General features: G+C 38.9%; 1 protein-coding gene across 8 annotated transcripts in view; it reads left to right on the top strand.

The window, feature by feature from the left end:
• Positions 1 to 20,879, top strand: part of phf21aa (PHD finger protein 21Aa) — a 43,332-nt gene that overhangs the window by 15,126 nt on the left and 7,327 nt on the right. For 3 of the 8 annotated variants that reach the window (XM_022668150.2, XM_007244914.4, XM_022668151.2), the window contains exons 6-16: positions 6,638 to 6,805; positions 8,064 to 8,315; positions 9,097 to 9,180; positions 12,137 to 12,646; positions 13,304 to 13,483; positions 13,851 to 13,902; positions 15,232 to 15,311; positions 15,414 to 15,471; positions 17,984 to 18,174; positions 20,272 to 20,427; positions 20,800 to 20,875. In XM_022668150.2, the coding sequence (XP_022523871.2) occupies positions 6,638 to 6,805; positions 8,064 to 8,315; positions 9,097 to 9,180; positions 12,137 to 12,646; positions 13,304 to 13,483; positions 13,851 to 13,902; positions 15,232 to 15,311; positions 15,414 to 15,471; positions 17,984 to 18,174; positions 20,272 to 20,427; positions 20,800 to 20,875 (1,807 nt within the window). Of the gene's footprint in view, positions 1 to 6,637; positions 6,806 to 8,063; positions 8,316 to 9,096; positions 9,181 to 12,136; positions 12,647 to 13,303; positions 13,484 to 13,850; positions 13,903 to 15,231; positions 15,312 to 15,413; positions 15,472 to 17,875; positions 17,899 to 17,983; positions 18,175 to 20,271; positions 20,428 to 20,799; positions 20,876 to 20,879 lie in introns of all 8 variants that reach the window. The other 5 variants (XM_022668154.2, XM_022668153.2, XM_022668156.2 and 2 more) reach the window with 5 other exon arrangements.

Genomic DNA, 20,879 nt, shown 5'->3' with positions numbered 1-20,879 from the left:
TGCGGACAAACCACTTGAACAAATAAAGACTTTTTATATGTTTATATTGTTTATATTGTAAATAAAGAATTTTTGTATTTTCATTTTGTTTCTGCTAAAATATGCTTGCTCATCATGGGTGTATTTCACTCATTTTCAAATGGTGTGCAACAAAGCTTAATGTAGAGAAACTGTTAAATTAAAAATGATCTACAAATTCATAAATGTTTTTAGGGAAGAAATGTGGTGAAGAGGTGAAACAGAATTTGCGAAGCTGTATAAAACTGATTTCATAGGGCCCAATAAATCTGATGCACAGTAAACATGCTTTGAGGCTATGGCTATTGCTGTGTATAAAGTGGCACATCTTTTAGAATCTGAGAGAATGAAAAGAAAGCTGGTCATGCAAGTAAAAGAGAGAGAGCAGACACTTTACAGTGTGTCTGACAAGCCGTATAGTCACACAGTGTGAAAGCTCCTCAAGAAAGACTCTCCACCTGCCACTTATTGATCACTCTTATTCTTCCCTTCTCTCTCTCTCTCTCTCTCTCTCTCTCTCTCTCTCTCTCTCTCTCTCTCTCTCTCTCTGGCACTGCTGGTCTCGCTCACTCTCTCTCTCTTCCCCTCCCTCCATGTCTCCCTCCCTATGTCCCTCTGTTCACTCATGCTGAGAGCTCTTTAGAACGTCAACAATTATTGGTGCTAAGGACTTCTAGGCTCTCGTTCAGAGAGGGAGAGGTAATTGAGGTTGTGACTCTGCCGGGCCTGCAGCTTTGTCCTCCTCTAATTTATGCTTTTCTCCACTCTTTATTAAATTGGAGACCACAGCACCCACTATCTCTCTATCTGTGGGCCTATAATAGTATTGCTATGTGTACAGACAGGTTTTTTTTCTTATTGATGTTCTCCCACTGATGTTTAAGTCAGTTATGATTTTTACACTCATATAGGCTTTCAGCAGGTTATACATAGTGTGTTGAGTATGCATGTGTGTATGTATAATTGTTGCGGCAAAGGAAGTCAATTGCCTAGGGCCCCGAGCTGGTCTGGGGACCTCCGACAGAGACTGTATATGAATTGAATGCAATGACAAACTGTATAAGTGCCCTTTTGTGTGACAGTCAGTGCAACAAAGTACAACAACACTGTTATCAGAATCTCTCTCAAGGGAACCCCTCCCACTCGTTGCTGACAGTAGCCAACCAGCCAGGTTTGTGATTCCTGCATCCGGCAAAATATGAAACTTTTTAGCAATCATGAAGCTAGACGGAGAGCTAGACTGAGAGCTAGACGGAGAGCTAGACACTTTATTAATCCCAGAGGGAAATTCTGGAAAGAAGAGAGAGGAAGAAGAGAATAAAATGAGACAGCAGAAAGTGATGATTTGCACATGTCTTGTGCAAATGGTGTAATTTAGCAGCAGATAGGCCAGAAACACAATACATGTGTAATGTTTGTTAGTAACCTGACTGGCAGTCAGTGCTAGTGTTAACCTAGAACAGTTAGTGCAGCTTTTCGAACAGGCTGCCAAATAGGGAGTAAGAATAATTTACGATTATTTTGTACGTCATAAAACCAGAATGGAATGGGCAGCGGGGTTTGGTCCATATTGCTTGTGGCTCCCAAATGCCATGAAACAGCCTTTTTTTGGGCCTCATTATTTTTCGCTTTTGATTTTATTCATCTTCCCTTTCTGAAATCTGAAAGATTCTCTTTTTTATTCTGGAGATGCATCGGTGCTACACATGGAGTACATAAAAGCAAAAAAATCTATTTTATGACTTTATTTGTGTTTGTGTGTGTGTGAAAGAGAGACAAAAACTGTTTCTTAGCAACAGGTGTAGCAAATGACTGTGTCTCAGCCAGTCAGAACTGGGGTGTGTATGTATGAGCAAATAAAGCCACAAGACTACAAATAAAGGGTGTTCGTGTCTGAAGTTGAGTGTACCCAGCTGACCATTGTTGTTGGGACACAGTGGCTATTCAGTGTTTGTCTGTTTTGGGTTATTACATTATCAACATCACTGTTCTGGTGCTGGTTTGAAGATACTAGCTAAATAGGCTGGTGTAGATAATACAGAGGTAGCAGCAGGACAACAGGTGCCCCAGTGACCTTAATTTCTTGGTCAAGTGACTACACTCATGGTAGAATGGGGACGGTATTGAATACACCCAGTTTGGAAAGTACTGACAAGATTACATTGGTTATTTTATTAATATTTTGATTTGTTTGAGAATACCATATGCAATGATATATGCTTTAATACAGTACAATACACTGTAATTCAATAAAATACAATGCTCTATGCTTTAATAGAGTACAATAAACTGTAAGACAATACGATACAATGCAATCCGCTTCAGTACAGTACAATACACTGTAATGCAATGTGATAAAATGCTGTATTTAGTACAGGGCAATACATTGTAATGCAATATGATACAATGCTGTGTACTTTGATATAGTACACTACACTGTGATACTAAACTATACAGTGTTATACAGCACAATATATTGCTTTATACTTTTGATAGGGTAAGAAATGCAATACAATACAGCTCAATGATTTATGCTCTGACTGATGTAATAAGATACACCGTGCTACCTCTGTGCTATGATGATTTGCAAAATATGCTTATGAACATACAAAAAAGTACAAAATACTGTTTTTTAGCATTATGGAAAATCTGTTTGTATATATAAGAGACAGGTCTGTACAGTGTCTGTTTCACTTATCTGCATAGACTACATATGCATATCTGATTGGAGGAAGCAGGAGGATGCAAAACGAAACATCTGCCTTTTGAGAGCTTCAGCTGTGTTTAGGTATTGGGCTGAGCAGTGTTCAGCATCTGTTCCTATTGTGCAGGCTTTGGAAGCAGAGCTACAACCACACACGCACACCTCTCACCTCCTGCAGATCCAGCTTTGTATGGTTTTGTGAAACACATTGGCCTGGGTACAATGCCTCCTTGCACGGAAAAAGAAATCTATGTGTGTCTCAGTGTCCTTTGAGAGAGAACAAAACGTGTGACTTCTCAAAATCGAGCTGTGTTTCTGACTGTGCAGGAGTTTCTCCTTTCTCTCTCTCTCTCTCTCGCTCTTGCTCTCGCTCTCTTTCTCTCTCTCCTCAGTGGTGTGTGTGTGTGTGTAAGGACTGGTTAATTGAAAAGAATGAGAATGCTTTATATATCAGGCTGTAGCAGCCAGATCAGCACTTCCGTACTGTTCATGAATGCCCTGCACTAGTGCTGTGTGTCTGTGTGTGTGTCTGTGTGTGTGTCTGTGTGTGTCTGTGTGTGTGTGTGTGTGTGTGTGTGTGTGTGTGTCTGTGTGTGTGTGTGTGTGTGTGTGTGTGTGTGTGTGTGTGTGTGTGTGTGTGTGTGTGTGTGTGTGTGTGTGTGTGTGTGTGTGTGTGTGTGTGTGTGTGTGTGTGAGAGAGAGAGAGAGAGAGCGACAGAGAGAGCGAGGGCTAGAGAAGTGTGTGTGTGTGTGTGTGTGTGAGGCAGCAGGCAATGTGAGTGGAATTTTAATGGGGGCTCAGAGTTAAATACCAGCACAGAGAGGCTGACTTCAACAGGAGAAATCCTTACACCTTGGTGGATTATCTCTCTCTCTTTTTGTCCTCTCTCTCCTCTCTCTCCGCTCTCTCCTCCCTCTCTCCTCCCTCTCTCCCCCATCTCTCTCTCTCTCTCTCTCTCTCGTGTAGTGTACACTAGCTAACAAACAGGAATGAATTAGCAAGACAGTTGAGGACGAAGGGAAAAATAAAAAGTGATGTTTCTTTTACATGAAGCTCTTATTTACGTGCCTAAAAAAAGATTTTTATTTTATTTTATGTGAATACGAGCAATAGGGGTGTGACAAATACACAGTTAGTAAAATGTCATATTAATAAATATTAATTAAAATATTTTTTTAAAATCCGTATTGTGCTAATGCTCGAAAGCAATCTTTATGTTTTGTATTTGTTTTACTGTTTAACTTGGGTATTTTTGTATAATTTGTTTGTTGGCAGTTTATATGCATTGTTTAAATACACTACTCTTTAGGTTTGTGGTTGATTTTTTTTTTATGTTACATTGCATAATTTTTATGATACCTTATTTATTTTGAATCCTGTCAAAATTTGAAACTGTTATATTAACATAGCTCTAAACATCAGCGTTAATTTTACTGCAGTAATTAGTTGTTGAAATTAAGCATCTTTTTTTTTATTATTATTATTTTAGTGCCATATTGTTCACTCTTGGCAAAAACTCATTTTGAAAGGCGCTATAAAACTAAGTACAGTTAAAGTGAGCAGAGGATTATATTCACTTGTGTGAAATGAGGCTGTTGATGTTGCTCTGGATTAACGCAAACCTGTTTCTTAAGGACATTCTGTTTGTTCAAACATATGACCTTTTTATCTATTTGTGTAGATTTTTTCCTTGAGGTCCACTTACAATGTTTGTATGGTTTTATGGTCCAACACCTCTCTTTATCCCTTAAGCTTATTTCACAGCAGAAACTGTAGACAGACCAATTGATGTACCGCACCACACTGTGCCGCGAGCAGTACACTCTAATAATCAATGTAGTCTTTGGCACCAGCTGTGTGCTTCACATGACACTGCAATGGCAACTTACGTGTCGAATGTAAATATATATTTTGGGCCCTTTTTTATGTGTTGCACACAGTATTTAAAGGATTTATAGGCTGAAACGGTACAAAACAAAGTCCTTTTACAAATGCCAGGATCAGGCTACACCGAATCAGTGCAATTTTTACATGAGCTTGAGATTTATATATATTTATTTATTTTACTGTTGTATGTGTTTATCTGCAAACACATGGGATTTATTTTCTTAAAAACACTTTTGAATTGTAGTGTATATGATGGGTAAAAGGAGTGAGTGTGGGTACGTGAGTTGAAAAACTAATCCGTGTAAGAAAAAGGAATGTAAGTGATTTTATTTTATGTATGAAAGGAAAAGCTTGTGTCTGACCTAAACAGAACCTCATATAATCTCTCTCGCTCTGACATTTTCTCAGGTATGGAACAACATGTGCTTCTGCAAGAACAGAAGCTCCCTATACCATCTGTTATAGAATGCAACAGTAGCTCTTTACAGCAATATATCACTTGGGAGAGTGAAATCTGTGTGTGTGCATGTGTTTGTGTGCACACTACTGATTAATTATGGCTGACATGCATTGCTGGAATTCTGCTTTAGACTGAAAGTATGTAGTAGTTGGATCTACTTACAAGATTAGGATTTAATTTGTGTGTGTTTTTTTGATATGGGATCTGCAACAAGATTCAAATGTCCACACAGCTACCCACAAAGACATTTCTTTATGTTGTGCCACAATAAATCATTCTCACAACCACACACGCGCACGCATACACAATCAGGTTTAATTTGATACGGTAGATTACACTAATGCCTGCAGGACCAACATTGTCTCAGTGACCGAGTTCAGCAGCGGGTCATGAGGATTAGCCAAAGAGTCAAAAGCGAGAAAATACAAGTACTAAGCTTTCAAACATAAGATTTTTCTATATATAGGGCACAAACATTTTCATTTTGAGGGCTTTCTGTATTTAGAACACTGACAAAAAGCTATTACATTGTTATGTAAGATAAATAACAGTACAACACAAGAATAAGAAAATGTATAATGTGGTATTTTAACTGGGAAATGGGAATAGCAAACCAGGATTAAACCATGTTAATATTAGTTTTTGGAGATTTCACTTAAATGTTAGACTTTATGCATCATATTAGCAGTAAGATGGTAAGGGGTGTCCAGAGATCAGTAACTGTATTTTTCGCACTATAAAGCGCACTTAAAATCCTTTAATTTTCCCCAAAATCATCAGTGCGCCTTATAATCTGGTGCCCCTTGTATATGTCAGGTTGTAAGGAGCAGTAAAACCACTCCGCTGAAATACAGCTTTATAGTTTCAGTTTAGCTTCTACAGCCGGCCTGTAGCCTGCTGCTAACCCCAGCTAGCACTGCTAGAGCTGCATTAGCATTATCCGCTAGTTGCGCTAAGCACTAGCTCTTTTGCCACTGAGAGGTGAGTATTATCGGCCTGTAGCCTAGCGCTAGGTGCTAATGCTAATGCTGAAGTGCTTTACTTACCCAAACAAACAGTTTTCAGGAGAAAAATATGTGTAGATTACTCATTTTTAAGAATTACAGCATTGTTTACTTAACTTAGCTTAGCTTTACGGGTCTCGCAACCCAGAGCTGTTTTGATTTTTGATTAGTGCATTAAACCTTAAGTCTCGGAGGAGGATTATTGGCCCCTTCAGCACACACAAGAAGATTAATTGCCCTTTCTTATATCCCACAGTGCCTTTCACTCACTACTAAACTCCCTGTCATTGACTGAAACAGAGAAAGGGCAAGGTCTTTAAACATGGCTGGCAAAACTCTCTCTGCTGGAGTTCAGTTTAACACTGAGCCCTTTTGACTTGTGTGCTTCAGAAGATCAGTTTTGTAGGGGCTTGTGGTGGTGGGAGGTTATGCTGTAGATTATTGCTGCCACGCCAGTCTGGAACTTCTCCAGTCCTGTGGGGGCAGTACTGCTCCGTGACCTCTTTAGAGCTGTGCTCATTGTGCATTCATGGGTTTGCTGAGGTTGCACTCTCTCTCTCCAGAAAAAGGTGGTGGAGCAGTTGAGGAGAGATCTGCTAGTGAAGCAAGAGACGGCGGAGATTAGGCTCCAGACGCAGACACAGCTCCCCCTGCAGGCTGAAGGGAAGACTACCACCCTGGTCTCAAGTCAAAGCCAGAGCCTTCCTCCACCCCACCTCAGTGCTCCACAGGTAACAACATACCTTCTTTCTCTTAAATATAAGGGCTTTCAACTTTAAATGTATTATATTTGTGTGTAGCTGTTGTTTTACTGCTATTTGTAAATTATGTTCTACACAGTGCTATATACTCCCAGACAGAGTTTTTTGTGCAATGTGAGCATACTGTATCAGAAGACAATTTTGTTTTTGCTATCTCTCACCAATTAGTAGAGTCTAGAGACTTTTGAAGACTGTTGGTTAATTAATTAGCCCTGCACGATAGGCGAATGTAATCACATATTGGAAATAGCTGACATGCGACCTGATGACAGTGCTTTAACAGCAATAATTGCCATGTTTTGAAAGACAGCTGTTTATGCTAGAAAAATAGCGATAAACTTATCCTAAATAAATAGATACAAGATAAAATCACTACATTTTCACTAACTATAATCACTTTACCAGGCTGGAGCAACTTTTAACATATCAAATCTAATCTTTTAAAATTGGATTTGAATTGCTTTCATATGACTTAATTCATATTATCTGGCTAAAACAACTTAAATCTAGTTTGCTGCCTTAATGTGACAAATTTGAGTCACTTTTACATGCGGTCCATGATTGAATACATATCTAATTTAAAATGTATTTATCGTATTTGTAGGTTCTCAAAAGTGTACCAAAAAGACCACTTAAAAAATTATGAGTTTCTTTGATTTTCCCAAATTGAAAACCTCTGGAATATAATCAAGAGGAAGATGGATAATTACAAGCCATCAAACCAAGCTGAACTGCTTGAATTTTTGCGCCAGGAGTGGCATAAAGTTATCCAAAAGCAGTGTGTAAGACTGGTGTAGGAGAAAATGCCAATATGCATGAAAACTGTGATTTAAAAAACAGGGTTTTTCCTCCAAATATTGATTTTTGAATTATTTGATGTCTGAAAGCTCTGCATCTTTTTTTTGTTATTTCAGCCGTTTCAGCCTCATTTTCTGCTAATAAATGCTTTAAATGACAATATTTTTATTTGGAATTTGGTAGAAGTGTTGTCTGTTGTTTATAGAATAAAACAACAATGTTCATTTTACTCAAACATATACTTATAAATAGCAAAATGAGAGAAACTGATTCAGAAACTGGTCTCTGAATTTTTTTCCGGAGCTGTATTTGCCATATAAGTTATACACTGACATGCCAAAAGTCATGGGACAAAAACAGAAAACAGTGCTTCAATATTTTATCAGATAATAAGATAATAATCTGTTTCTTTGTTTTCTTATGTCTCTAGAATTCAGTGAGTGTGACTCCAGTCATCGCCACTAAGACACTACCTCTGGTGCTGAGAGCTGCCACGCCCACCACACCTATTGCCATGATGCCAACCCCAACCATTGCAATGGTTACAACCCTAACCAACGCATCCCTTCCCAGCCTTTCAAACTCAGACCCTCAGAATTCGCCCATCAGCCTCCAAATGTCCACCAAACCATCAAACCAGGGAACAGAGCCTGTGCGGATAGTTCCCAAAAGCACCATTGTTGTAAGTAAACATAGAATGCAATAACTTGCAGATCTTATATGCCCATATTTTATTCACAGTAGAACATAAATCACATTAGATGTTGAAAGTGAGACGTTTTACAATTTCATGAAAAACATTCTCATTAAAATGTCAGCAATGCATCTCAAAAAAGTTGGGGTAGTGTAACAAAAGTCTGGAAAACTAAGTGGTACTAATAAAAACAGCTGTATAAAAAGAGCATTTTAGGGAGGCAGTGTGTCTCACAAGCTTAGATACGCAGAGGTTAAACAGTATGTGAAATAAAAACAGTATATAATATCCTCATAATAACAAAAGATTGAGAGAGTGTAGAGAAATGCCTGTACCCTGTATGCAATATTGCATGCACATAATATTCAGGGCCTCATGTCCTAATATTGCAACTGTTTATGTTAATAGCACTTACTTTTCCAGTCTTTTGTTGCCCCTGTCCCAACTTTTTTCGGAATTGGGGGATGTAAAATGTAATCTTGTTTTTGTAAATATTAGTTTTTCTCTCCTGTAAATCTTTGTTACTAGATTTTGTACACACACAGCTAATACTTTCAGCTTTATTTAAGATACATGTATACCGGAAGGTGTCAGTAGAATATTTAAAAAAGCACTTGGATAGAATAGATTCAGTCATTTCATATGAATCTGTTTACTGGCTGCCAACTTATGACCCATGTTTTATCGGAGGGAGGAGTCGAGTTGTTGGTTGTTGTTTCAGTATGTCTGTCTCTTTATCACTTTGAGTAAATGGGCAGTCTTGTCACAGGTTCAGGCCGCCACTCAGCCAATCAAAGTTCCTCAGTTTGTCCCGCCCAACAGACAGACAGCTCGACCAGCCTCTCTACCGCAGGTTTGTTCCTATGGAAACCTCTCAGACCCCGCCCTCCCTGACTGGCGTGTAGAGAGAGTCTGTCGCTGCTGTGACCGTGTATGTGTGTGGCTTTCTTGCTCAGAACTGCTGGACTGAAGCTTTGCTGTTTCTGCGTGGACCCTTTTCATGTTAGTAAAAAAAAAAAAAAAGCTCCCTACCAGGTGCATCATCATAATTACCGGTATCTCAGCTGACCTCAGTTCAGCCCTTCATAAGATAATTGGGAAGAAATGTTTGAGCAGCTTTTTAATTAATAATTTATTTTTTGTACTTTTTCACAATGTAAAAAAAGCTTTAAAGACTTTAAAGCATTGCACAAACTACCCAATATTGACAGTTCAGCTTGAGACAGGAATAGCTTAGGAATGGTAAATAGCCATTTAAATTGGATTGGAAGTTAAGGGGTCTTTTTAATTGGCCATATTGCCACGCATGTGAAAAAGGTCCATAGTGCAGTGACTTCGCTAAAGGCAATTGACTGTACCCACGCTGGGTGTCTTTACTGCTGGCTGCCTGTGTTTCCCTTAGTGTAGACCTCCAAACCTAATCTTTAACCCATCACCTCCTGCGTTGTTTTTTCCTTTAAACCCTGACCAGTAAAGTAATTTATTGACAATGTAATAATTTAATAACTTTTTTCCCTACAGGTTTGGGAGTGGTATGATGCCTGTGTATCAGGGGAAATGTTGCTAGTTTAAAAGCAGACTGGCTTGAGTTGTGTGAATATAGCTTCTCAGTGATGACTTTGAAAAAGTAGAATGTAGAAGAATTGTACTTTCCTTTACCAAAAACTGTTTTAGTTACTTGAACTGGGGTCTCCAAACTGTACTTCAGAGAAGCTTTGGAACGCTCCTCTGCTTTACTTCTGTGCTTTAATTAGGAATATTGGAGGCCTAATCAGTCTCAGAAGCCTGTGTTGCATATAAATGAGTTTTTAAGGAGAGACCCCTACTGCTTTAATGGACGTCAACAATGCAGGAAAAATATTATTCAGTTTATGTATTATTCTTTGCTACTCTGTGTGCTGATCATGTTGTCTGGCGTTTTATAATGTATATTACTCTAACTTATATTCATAAACGTTTGTAAAAGTTTTCTAAAATGTATATTAATAACTTCTCAGTTTCTACTGGTTATGTTAGAAATTAATCTATCATTTTTTTATTATTGGAAATAATTAGTTAAAGACAAAAATGTCGATTGGACTAATCTTAAATAATACAATTGTACCTATTCATGTCCATGTGTGTTTCTTTTGATACAGTAAGTGAGAAATTGATTTGTTAATTTAAATAGTTTTGAGCAACAAATACACCCTAAAAATATTTTAACTGAAAATAATGTGCCAACCATTAGGAGGCAGTGTGGGTCAGTCACAGTGACATTCACGTAGATTGTAGGAAATAAGAAAAGCTATTAGTTTTTGCCTGGAATCAGACAAAAACTCTGTGCTCTGTACTCTTGTATGTACTCTTTATTCCAGTTGATTAAATCCCAAGCACTCAGAGTTCTTTCTTTGCCTCAGAAAAAGCTCTAGGAATATTTTATTAGAAATTGATGAGCAAATGAGGACACTGTAATAATACTGTTAGTAATAAGTAAACAAAGACAATGTGTTCAGTTATGTTGAGGCTTGTCTCATTAGGGATCTGTTATCCAGTCCAACCACACAGTTTGGCTGCTTACCCACAGAAACTTGGGGGAAAGCTTTGTCCCCTGGCCATTAGTGACCCTGACCCTGTGACACTTAGTGTGCCAGATGCCAGTGCCCTTGCTGAGCTACTCACACACAGTACCTGGAGCAGAGAGTGTTTTAGGATGGGATAAACCAAACCACACTTCCAGTCAATTTGGGTACAGAGTTTGTAAATGTATTCTGTAGAAACATGCCTGTAGACCCTTAGGCATCACACCTGCTTTGTCTGGTAGATCTTTAGACTCAAAGGGAGTCAGATTTATGCAGAGAAGCAGAATTTGGCATCTGTTACGGCAGCTTACCGAATTAACTACGCTGATTCAGATGCATGTCTTTCTAAAAATCGATCAATGTCAAGGAAAGAGATACACAGCTCACGTAGGTGATGAGGACAGGATGTAGAAAAGTATTTTTATTTGTGTGCTCAGTCACTAAACTGTAGTGTGAAACTATATGTATACAATGTAACAAACATTGTTATCCTGTAATTCAGGTTTTAGAGTTTTATGTATAAAAATACCCTTATACTTATGTGTTATGTCATACATGACAAATTTGAATACAGTATTTTTTATATAAAATAAGGACGCAGTCTTTTATAAATATGTTGCTTCAGTCAAAATTTGATTGATTAATTGGTCAGTTTTGTTGATGATGTGCTTCTGCTTGGATGGAGTGAAAACCTGCAGCCACACCAGCTTGATTGGATACCCCTGTCAAGAGAATATGAGCTGGTTAAGACTAGAAAACATTAAACTGAAAAATGAAAAACTGAAGCGTTTAAGTGTTTAAGAAGGAAAAAAAATAGTTTTTCAACAAGAGTGCTCAAACTGTGAATGGTAGTGTACGTGACATATTACTGTATATACTGTAATGTTAAAGGCCTGCTTGAAAAATTCAAAAATTGACTGCTGGATACTTTAGCGTATCTTCAGATAATTTCTATTATGCAGCATTTAAATACTATTTTTTTTTCTGCAAAGTCAGTGTTGTGTAGTATTGTTTTTATTTTATTTTTTACTGTTTACATTTATATTGCTCACATTGATATATTGATATATTGATTTTGCATGGAATAAACTATTTTCTATGTGCTAAATGTTTTAGAATATAAGAGTCTAAATGTGATTCAGCTCCCAAATGTGTGCAGTGTGTGACGAATAGAATTAACTATCTTTTTTTCCTTGATCTTTTTCTGTTTGTCTGTCTGTCCCACTCTTTCGTCCATTCTTTGAGCAGGTAATGCCCAAACCTCCTGCCTCTGTAACTCCAGCAGCCTTGCAACCAATTCTGGCCTCCCCTCAGTCCTTACAGCAGCCTGTGCTCCTGGCTGCTAAACTGAGCTCTGCTTTGCTGCCCACCTCCGGACCAGTCCACCAGTTACACATCTTCAGCCCTCAGCCGAGCCCTGCCGTCTCCCAGCCCTGCTCCAACAACGCCCAGCCTATCCAGAACATCGCTCAGACTACCATCACTCAGACCACCATCAACCAACCCTGCCTGAGCAGTGTCCAGCCTAGTCCTAACATCATCCAGTCCTGTCCCAGCATCACCATGACTCTAAACACCAACCTAGGCCAGTTCAACACGAGTGGCACACTTCACAATACTACACAGCTTCCTAGCATCCTCATCTCCTCCCAGCCCAGCCAGTCCCACGTTGCCTTCTCTGGCAAGCCCAGCTCTAACTCTACCAGCACAGATTTATATCACGGAGCTCGGAGCAGCAAACCCTGCCCTGAAACCCTGGTGAGTGATTCACAGAGAACTAACTACACTGAGGAGTTAACTACACTTTCAAAATATGCTTTTTCATGTGGTATCCTTTCTAAGGAGATAAATCTGGTGATTTTAGCAAAGATGTAAAATCTGTACACTCTCTTTAAGCTTGTCAGCTCTCTTCAGTTCTGTGTTGCTTTGGTACAAAAAGGTGTGAATGAGCAGGTAAAGACTTTTGAGTGTGCTATGATTTCTCCATGTTTGCAGTAGCTCTTGTCTCAGTATTTGCAGCACTACAGTTCCTCAGGTAATCGGTGAAAGCTTTCAGAAAGACATGGCCAGAAAACATCCTGGGAAAACCTACTAGATCACTAGTTTTTTTTTTTTTTATGAGGAATCTTACAGGTTTGGCTGCTGAAGCACATTGGTTTGTATTTATTGAATTACAAAAAGAGATGCAGCTTCAAGAAGTGACCTATTTAATTACATGTGAAGCTGAAAGACACATGCACATTTTATACATAATCTGAAAATCAGATAGTGGAGGTCCATATCTACGTAATTGTACTGCAGGTTTTACTGAACTTAGCATAATTTATCACACAATTAAAACAGGGCTGTAGTCCAATTGTTCTTTGGTTGTTCTTTAGACTTGCTGACTGTGTCCTTTTTCTTTTTTTTTTCCAGACACTTGTAGCAGTGGATGGGCTAGAGCCAAAGACATCAATTAAAAGTCCAGTACCTTGTCCAGCTAAACTGCAGTCACCTGCCCCTACCTCTTCAGTCTCCACCCCTCGCACCCAAACACACACACCCACCCCTGCAGCCTCACACACCCCTACACCCAAACGCCAAGAAAACCCCCTGGTGAGTCACGTTTTTCTTAATTCTTTCTGTTAGGCCTGTAACTAACAATTATTACCAAAACTTATTATTTAGTCACTATTGATCTCCAAAACTTTCGTTTTTATTGCCATGTCCCAAATATAATGGTGTCATGTGATTTGTTAAACTAAAAGGCATGAATATGACCTTAAATTAAAGTCTGGAATGTTAACTTTATTCGCGGCTGATTGGTTTGATTGAAAATGTTAAGCTGTGAATCAGTGCAACATATAAAATGTCACAAAAATAGCACTTACAATATTTTTTTAAACTTGATATATTCAAGTATAGGGTACTTAAAACCACAATTTATCAATTAATGAATGGTTCTTTGTTTTGATCTATACAGAAACTGGCCTTCATGGTGTCTTTAGGCCTTGTGACACATGACTATCTGGAAGGTGAGTCCTGTATTTTCTTTTTGGTGTGTTCAAAAAATGTGTATTAATAAAATGTCAAGAGAAGTGATACATTCTGTCCTATGTCAATAAAATAATTCGTTTTTATCAGTGATAACGAAAGCAGGTTGTAAGACAATTCTAAGCATTCAATCTATAGTCCTGCAACATGTACGTGTATATATTTGTCCTCGTGTCCTTAATGAATTGGATTAAACGTTGTGTGTACAGTCTAGTTTTAAGGAAAGGAGGATTAATGTGCTTTTATTGTAACATCACATAAAAGTTTGTTCAACTTACTGTCACCAATCAGCTTGAGCTGAAATTTGGTTTCACGTTAAGTTTATTAATGTTCTTTCACCAAGTCCATCACGGACATTTACACCACCCGCAGCATCCGCAAAGCAACCAGCATTGTGAATGACCCCACTCATCCCTCACACGAACTATTCTCCCTCCTGCCTTCGGGAAGAAGGTACCGCAGCATCCGGTCCAGCACGACCAGATTCTGCAACAGCTTCTACCCCCAAGCCATCAGACTCCTTAACTGCAGAGACTGAACTGATGGTTTTTCTGTACATGCACACACACTCTTACCCCACTTACCCCAGAAAATGGAAAGCACTAAAAACCCTACTACCTCACTGGACTCTATTGCACACTGTGTAATAGAGTAATTACTACCTCACCTGGTCTTTTTTGCACACTGCAAAATTTGCACACTTTCTTGTTATTTATTATTCTTTGTCTGTATTGTGTTGTATTGTCTGTCTGCACTTTTGTACTGTTGCACTGTTGTTCTGTCTACACTGTGTTTATGTGCACCATGGTCCTTGGAGGAACGTTGTTTCGTTTCACTGTGTACTCTGTATATAGCTGAAATGACAATAAAAACCACTTTGACTTTGACTTTGACTCTATAACAGTTAAATCAAGTAAACTGTAAATAGGCATAAAATGTCAGATTTAATTCTGACATCTAACTTCAGTCAGATGTGTACTGATTAAAAAAATATACATGTCAAGTTTGAAACTCAATACATGTATATTAATATTGTCTTTCACACAGAAACTGACGTAGTTGGTGTCTTTTTGTTAATCAGAGCCTGCTTTATTTTCTGTTAAATCAGGGTGACCAGAGCTACATTATCATGGTTGCAAACCAAACATAGAAATTAAAGAGAGCAAAAGCAGACAGGAAACAAAGAAAAAAAGAGAGTATAAAAAGATCTAAAGGTTTTAGATCTGTTTAAATCAGCATCAAAGCATCAAAACTGGTTAGACCAAATGCCAACCCAATGTTAACCTTCCACTTTGTATCTGTGTGCACAGAGATTCAAAGCAAACGTCAAGAGAGGAAAAGAAGAACAACAGCAAACCCAGTGTACAGTGGAGCAGTGTTTGAGCCAGAGGTGATGCATGCAAACAAACACAGATATACATACATATACATATGCATGCCCCATATCATGTGTGAAATTATTTCAATACCATTGTGTTAATGTGTGTTACAGTGTAAGAAAAGCACAGTGTCGTACCTAACTTCTGCAAACCAGGTCTGCAGAAAGAGAGGTGAGTATACATATTTGAATGCATTTCTGCTTTTTATGCATCTCAATGTATGGTTTATGAACAAATAGATGTTATGTTGTTCTATATAGACACACTAAATGCACTGTACAACATCTCAACATTGTGATGCTGGCAAATGTGCTTCACTTAGGAACAGTAATTAACCATTCTTGCCAAAATACTAGCAGCACACTTCTACCACTGTTCTGATGCTATGATGCGCTTTTACCCTAAATTTACCCTAAATTTATCTAAACTAAGCCTTTTTTTGCTGCTTAACTCTACCTCTAACTCTGCTGGACTGCATTTTGTTAACCTGTTTTTCTCTGTCCTCATAAGCCCACATACATACCCACAAACACACACACACACACACACTCACAATCTGTCTGATTGAATTACGTAATAGGCTTACAGGCGCTTTGCTGTTTAATGCCTCTGTACTGCAGGAGATACTGAGCAGACTGACTCCGGTGTGTTAAATGGAGAGTCAGGGAGGTAATGACTCTTGAGTGCTGGAATCTAACTGAGGGTACATTAGTACAGAAATGGCATGTCTCTCACTCGCATACAAATGCTGTGTTTGTATCCTGCGAAGCAAGCGACGCGTCTGGCAGCTTAAGTTAGCACTAGATTATTCTCTGCTTCAAACAGTCAAATGTGCACAGGCATTATTCACAAGCATTGATCGCTTAGAAAGAAAAAAAAATCTGATTTGGGTCCACATGTGCATTATGACAGTAGCTGTAGACGTGCGCCAGTGTGCATAAACAAACCAAATGTTATTTTAACAGGCTTAAGGTCAAAATAATCCATGCATCTCTGCTTTTAGGCATAAAGGGTATCTGTGAATTTAGTTTTTAAAATGTGTCATGCCTATTATATGTTTCATAAAGACTATGTTTGGTGGTGCACTGTTCTACTGTGCAGAAACACCCGCACAGAGTCTAAATGGAGAGCTCATTTGCAAAATCCTTAAGGTTCTATTCTTTAAACAAACCTTAAACATAACATGACCTTTTTGTAATTTTGTCCATTCAAGAGGCTTTTATAGTCATCATATCTGAGTACAAGTACACAGTGCAATGAACCAACACAGTGCAACATGGAACAAACAGTACAATATAACATAAAGTGCACATGTGCAAAAAAAAAAAAACTATAATAAATACAATAAATACAACAGACATGACATACAGGACAGTGCAGTACCAACACAGTACAGTCTAAATAGTGTTGAGAATAAGGAGCATAGATATGTAACATGCTATAACATATAGGTCATACATGATCACAGCAGTTACTAAGGTAGAGAATATACATAACATTATTTAATAAAATATATAGTTAACTTTAATTCTGGGGTTTTACAAAAAAAAAAAAAAAAGAATCATTTAGGAAATAGTCATTTTTATGTAGTCACTATATTTGACTTATTTCTCTGTTTATAAATAAGTTATTAAAATATGTTTAGTCTGGTTAATATTTATAACAAAAGGGCGCCGAGTGGTCCAGCGGTTTAAAGCGTTCCCACTATGAGCGGGAGGTCGCAAGTTTGAACCCCAGCTCATGCAGCTTTGCCATCAAGCTGCCGGCGCTCAGAGGGAGCACAATTGGCCCTGCTCCCTCCGGGTGGGTAGATGGCGCTCTCTCCCCACATCACTCATACGGTAATGTCTGCAGCACAGGGCGTCTGTGAGCTGATGTACTGGAACCAAGTTGCTGCACTTTCCTCCGAGCGCGCTGGCTGCTCGGCAATGCTGCATCAGCAGCAGCTCGAAAAGAAGTGGTGGCTGGCTTCACATGTATCGGAGGAAGCATGTGCTAGTCTTCACCCTCCTAGTGTGTAGGGGCATTACTAGTGATGAGTGGGTTGGGGAATTGGCCGTGTAAATTGGGGAGAAAATGGGATTTTTTTTTTTTTTTTTAAATTCAAAAAATATATATATATATTTATAACAAAACTAAAAATAATAAAATGCAACATATAGGTGTAGACAGTTTTAAATATAGTAAAATGAATAAAATGCAGACATTTCACAGAGGATCTCAGCGTCACGTAAACTTTCTGCTAAAATACAATATATTGATATTTGTCATATCTAATCTAACTTGTCTGACCTTTTTCCATGGAAAGATTTGTCAAAACTGTTATGATTCTCATATCATTTATACTCCCTTGACTAGAACATTCACCTTCCCTCATATTCCACGCTCCCAGTCGTCAGAAAATTAAGACTAACTGCTAACACAAAAAAAAAATCGAACTAAAAGAAATGAATGTCACGTAAGATATGATGACAGATCCAGGTGGCTGAATTATTTTTTGGTTGAATCCCTGCATGCTTTGCTATCTCTGTTGTCTAACACTACTCTTTCATTCCCACCCCTCTTGCTACGCTAGCCAATGAGGACAGCTTATCAGAGGTATGTCATACCAATGTTTTGTCTTTTGTTCTTTCTTTTTACTTTTTTTTTTTTTTCCTTTTGCCGTCTGTCTCATTTCACCCAGGTCGCCCACCTAAACACAGCAGCGCGGTGGAGCGGGGCATCAGCCCCCTGACCCCCACCAGCCGCCACCCAGCGTCTGTGGGCCCACAGCAGCCCAGCATGGGTGGCCCTCACTCCCCTGCTCTCCCACAACCCCTCTCATCACATCCACCCCCATCCAGCCCCCGTGTCAGTCCAAACTCAGAGAGGGATGTAAGTAGCCATGGGAGACTGCTGCTCCAACTCATACTCCTCCCATATCCCTGTCCACAGATCCAACATACACTCCTAAATCCCTGCTCTTTACAGAGCCTGCACTCCTTAGCTCACTGGGGGCTGATACAGTACACTTTGTTACTCAGTCAGTGGTTAAATAACTTTTAATTATTTTACAAAGCTTCTGCCTTCGCAGTGAGACATTTTCTATCAGCCATGTAAATGCAAAATGCAAGGTTTCTCTCTTCTCTAAAGCAGGGGTGAGCAACAGGAGCTAGAGTCCAGTACAGTTTACTGATTTTCCTGCTCTAACAAAACTAAACTTCTAAACTTGACAGTTAATTAGATCTGCTTGAGCAAGAAAAGCAAAACACTATGTAGGAATTAGTGCCCCAGGACCAGAACTACCCACCCCTGATCTAAAGTTTTTAAAAGAATACTCCAGCATATTTCTGCCACTCTTCCATTTGCACATAGTGTCACAAGGTTGCTGCAGATGGTACAAATCATGGGTAACAATTTTGAAACATGTAAAATGTAGAATTGTTCGTAGGGTTTTTATTACTTTGCAGTATGTTGTAAAAGTAGTAGTGGAAAAAGTGGAAAAAAATAAAGGGAAAAACTTCTCATAGATTTAGATGATTTGCCCCTAAATATATTTTTTGATTGCCTTATTGTGATAACAATATTTTTGGTGATATTTGATTAATTTCAAAAATGTACTACTGCTATAAATTCTCTCAGAACAGGATATCACTATATAAAAAAAATCATATTGTGTTATCATTTAAAAATTTATGGCAGTATTGTTGTGCACAAAACAATATGGTAACACTATATACATTTTCAAACAGTAGAGCCAATGCTTACCCTGCGTTCATACTGGCAGATGACAGAGCGACAGCTGACCATTTATTTCCTATAGGAGGACACAATTTATAGTCATGACATGGCAACAAATAGCAAGTGACAAAGCATCAGAGCAGCAAACGTCAAACTAGTTCTTTTCACCAATCAGAGACACAGGATACTGAGGTCTCTGCCTTCTGCTGTGCGAACCTGTGATTCCTACTATACTTTGTTCATATCCCCGGCAGTGCAGCTGACGGGTCGATAGACAGCTTGCTAGATTAGGCTCTGTGCTAATTTGCCACCCAGATACATGTGACTCAGAAGCTGCCACAAATACATTCACAAGAAACAAAATTAAGGCAACTTGTTGCCTCCCAGTGTGAACATAGGATTAGATGATGCTCATTAATGTGAGCTGTTGCTTTCCTTTATAAGTTCCTTGTGGTTAAGTGTTTGAATATTATGTATGAATACTAAATGATATGGGTTTGGCAAATTAAACATGCTGGTATATCCTTTTTAAATCAGAGCCTGAATAATGTTTCGAACCCTCATTGAGGGTGTTTTCACACTTGACCGGAATAAAATTAATGGGTCTGCACTACTCCGGAACCGAAGATCAATTCCATGTGTCACTTTTCGGTGTGTAGTTTGGAAATTATGTAGGTGGAAATTAGGCCATCTGATTAATTAATTAAATAATTTGCATGGTTACAAACACTCAAGCTGTAAGGAACAGCGTTTTGGGATGCTTGGCATTTCATCATGCAGGAGCTCCTCCAAAAAAGAAGGAGATTTTTTTTTTAATGCAGGCCAGTGCAAAAAGTGCCATATTCATAATACTATAAATAAATACATTCACTCACTCCACAAAGCTGTGCTTATTAGCGGTTCGATAGCTCGGTTCAGACCTATCAAAGTGTGGTTTTATTAGGATAAAAAAAGTCAAATCAGTTGTGTTTCAAAATGAACCAATCACACGACCACACATGTGGCACCTGCAGAGGGCGGCACCACTACAGTCCACTAGAGCCAAACCTCAAACCATCGATTTTAGGAGGATCAGAGAGAGATATTCTGGACTGCTCCTAAACTTAGATCAGCTGCACCTGGGTCTAGAATAAAATGGCTAGTGTGAAAACACCCTTAAAAACATTTTGATTAAATGAATCCCGCCTCCTCTTGTATGATTGGGCCAGCATATAGCAGACAGTGTTGTGATTGGTGGATTCTGTGTGGCAGGGAGACATCCATGATGATTTCTGTGTGGTGTGTAGGCGCAGTGGGCAGTTACTCATGTGTGACACCTGCTCATGCGTCTATCACCTGGACTGCTTGGAGCCGCCCCTCCGCACTGTCCCCAGGGGCATGTGGATCTGCCCCTCATGCCAAAGCCAGGTAAATTCCCCCAGTAAAGTCTCCAGCTTCTGCCTCCAAGGCCTACAGCTTCTCCCCCTGAGCTAACATCTACTGCCTCATGCTACTCTTTAAAACTGTAGGTTCTGCCCTGAGCCATTTTAATTAGGCAGGGAGTTTGTTAGACTGCCACTGCAGCAGGCCATGCTAAACTTCATCTGAGTACCGTTTCTGTGCTTTAGAAGTTTAACATGCTTTCATTGATCATTGATTATCATCTATCTTTACCTCCCATTTCAGTGTAGTGTGTTTCATTCCATTCACTCTGTTTTTTTGCATTCATGTTTATTGTAAAATAGTAATGATTAAAGTCTGTGGTGTTTGGAATGTCAATAGTTGCTGTTTAATTTCCAGATTCTGAAGAAGGATGAAGCGATAGAGTGGCCTGGAACTCTTGCTATAGTGCATTCCTACATATCTTACAAAGCAGGTGA

This window comes from Astyanax mexicanus, chromosome 23 (assembly GCF_023375975.1).
Source record: "Astyanax mexicanus isolate ESR-SI-001 chromosome 23, AstMex3_surface, whole genome shotgun sequence".
NCBI classification, from domain to species: Eukaryota; Metazoa; Chordata; class Actinopteri; order Characiformes; family Acestrorhamphidae; genus Astyanax; species Astyanax mexicanus.
Note: the sequence above shows the minus strand (reverse complement) of the source record. Positions and strands in the feature narration are given on the sequence as shown.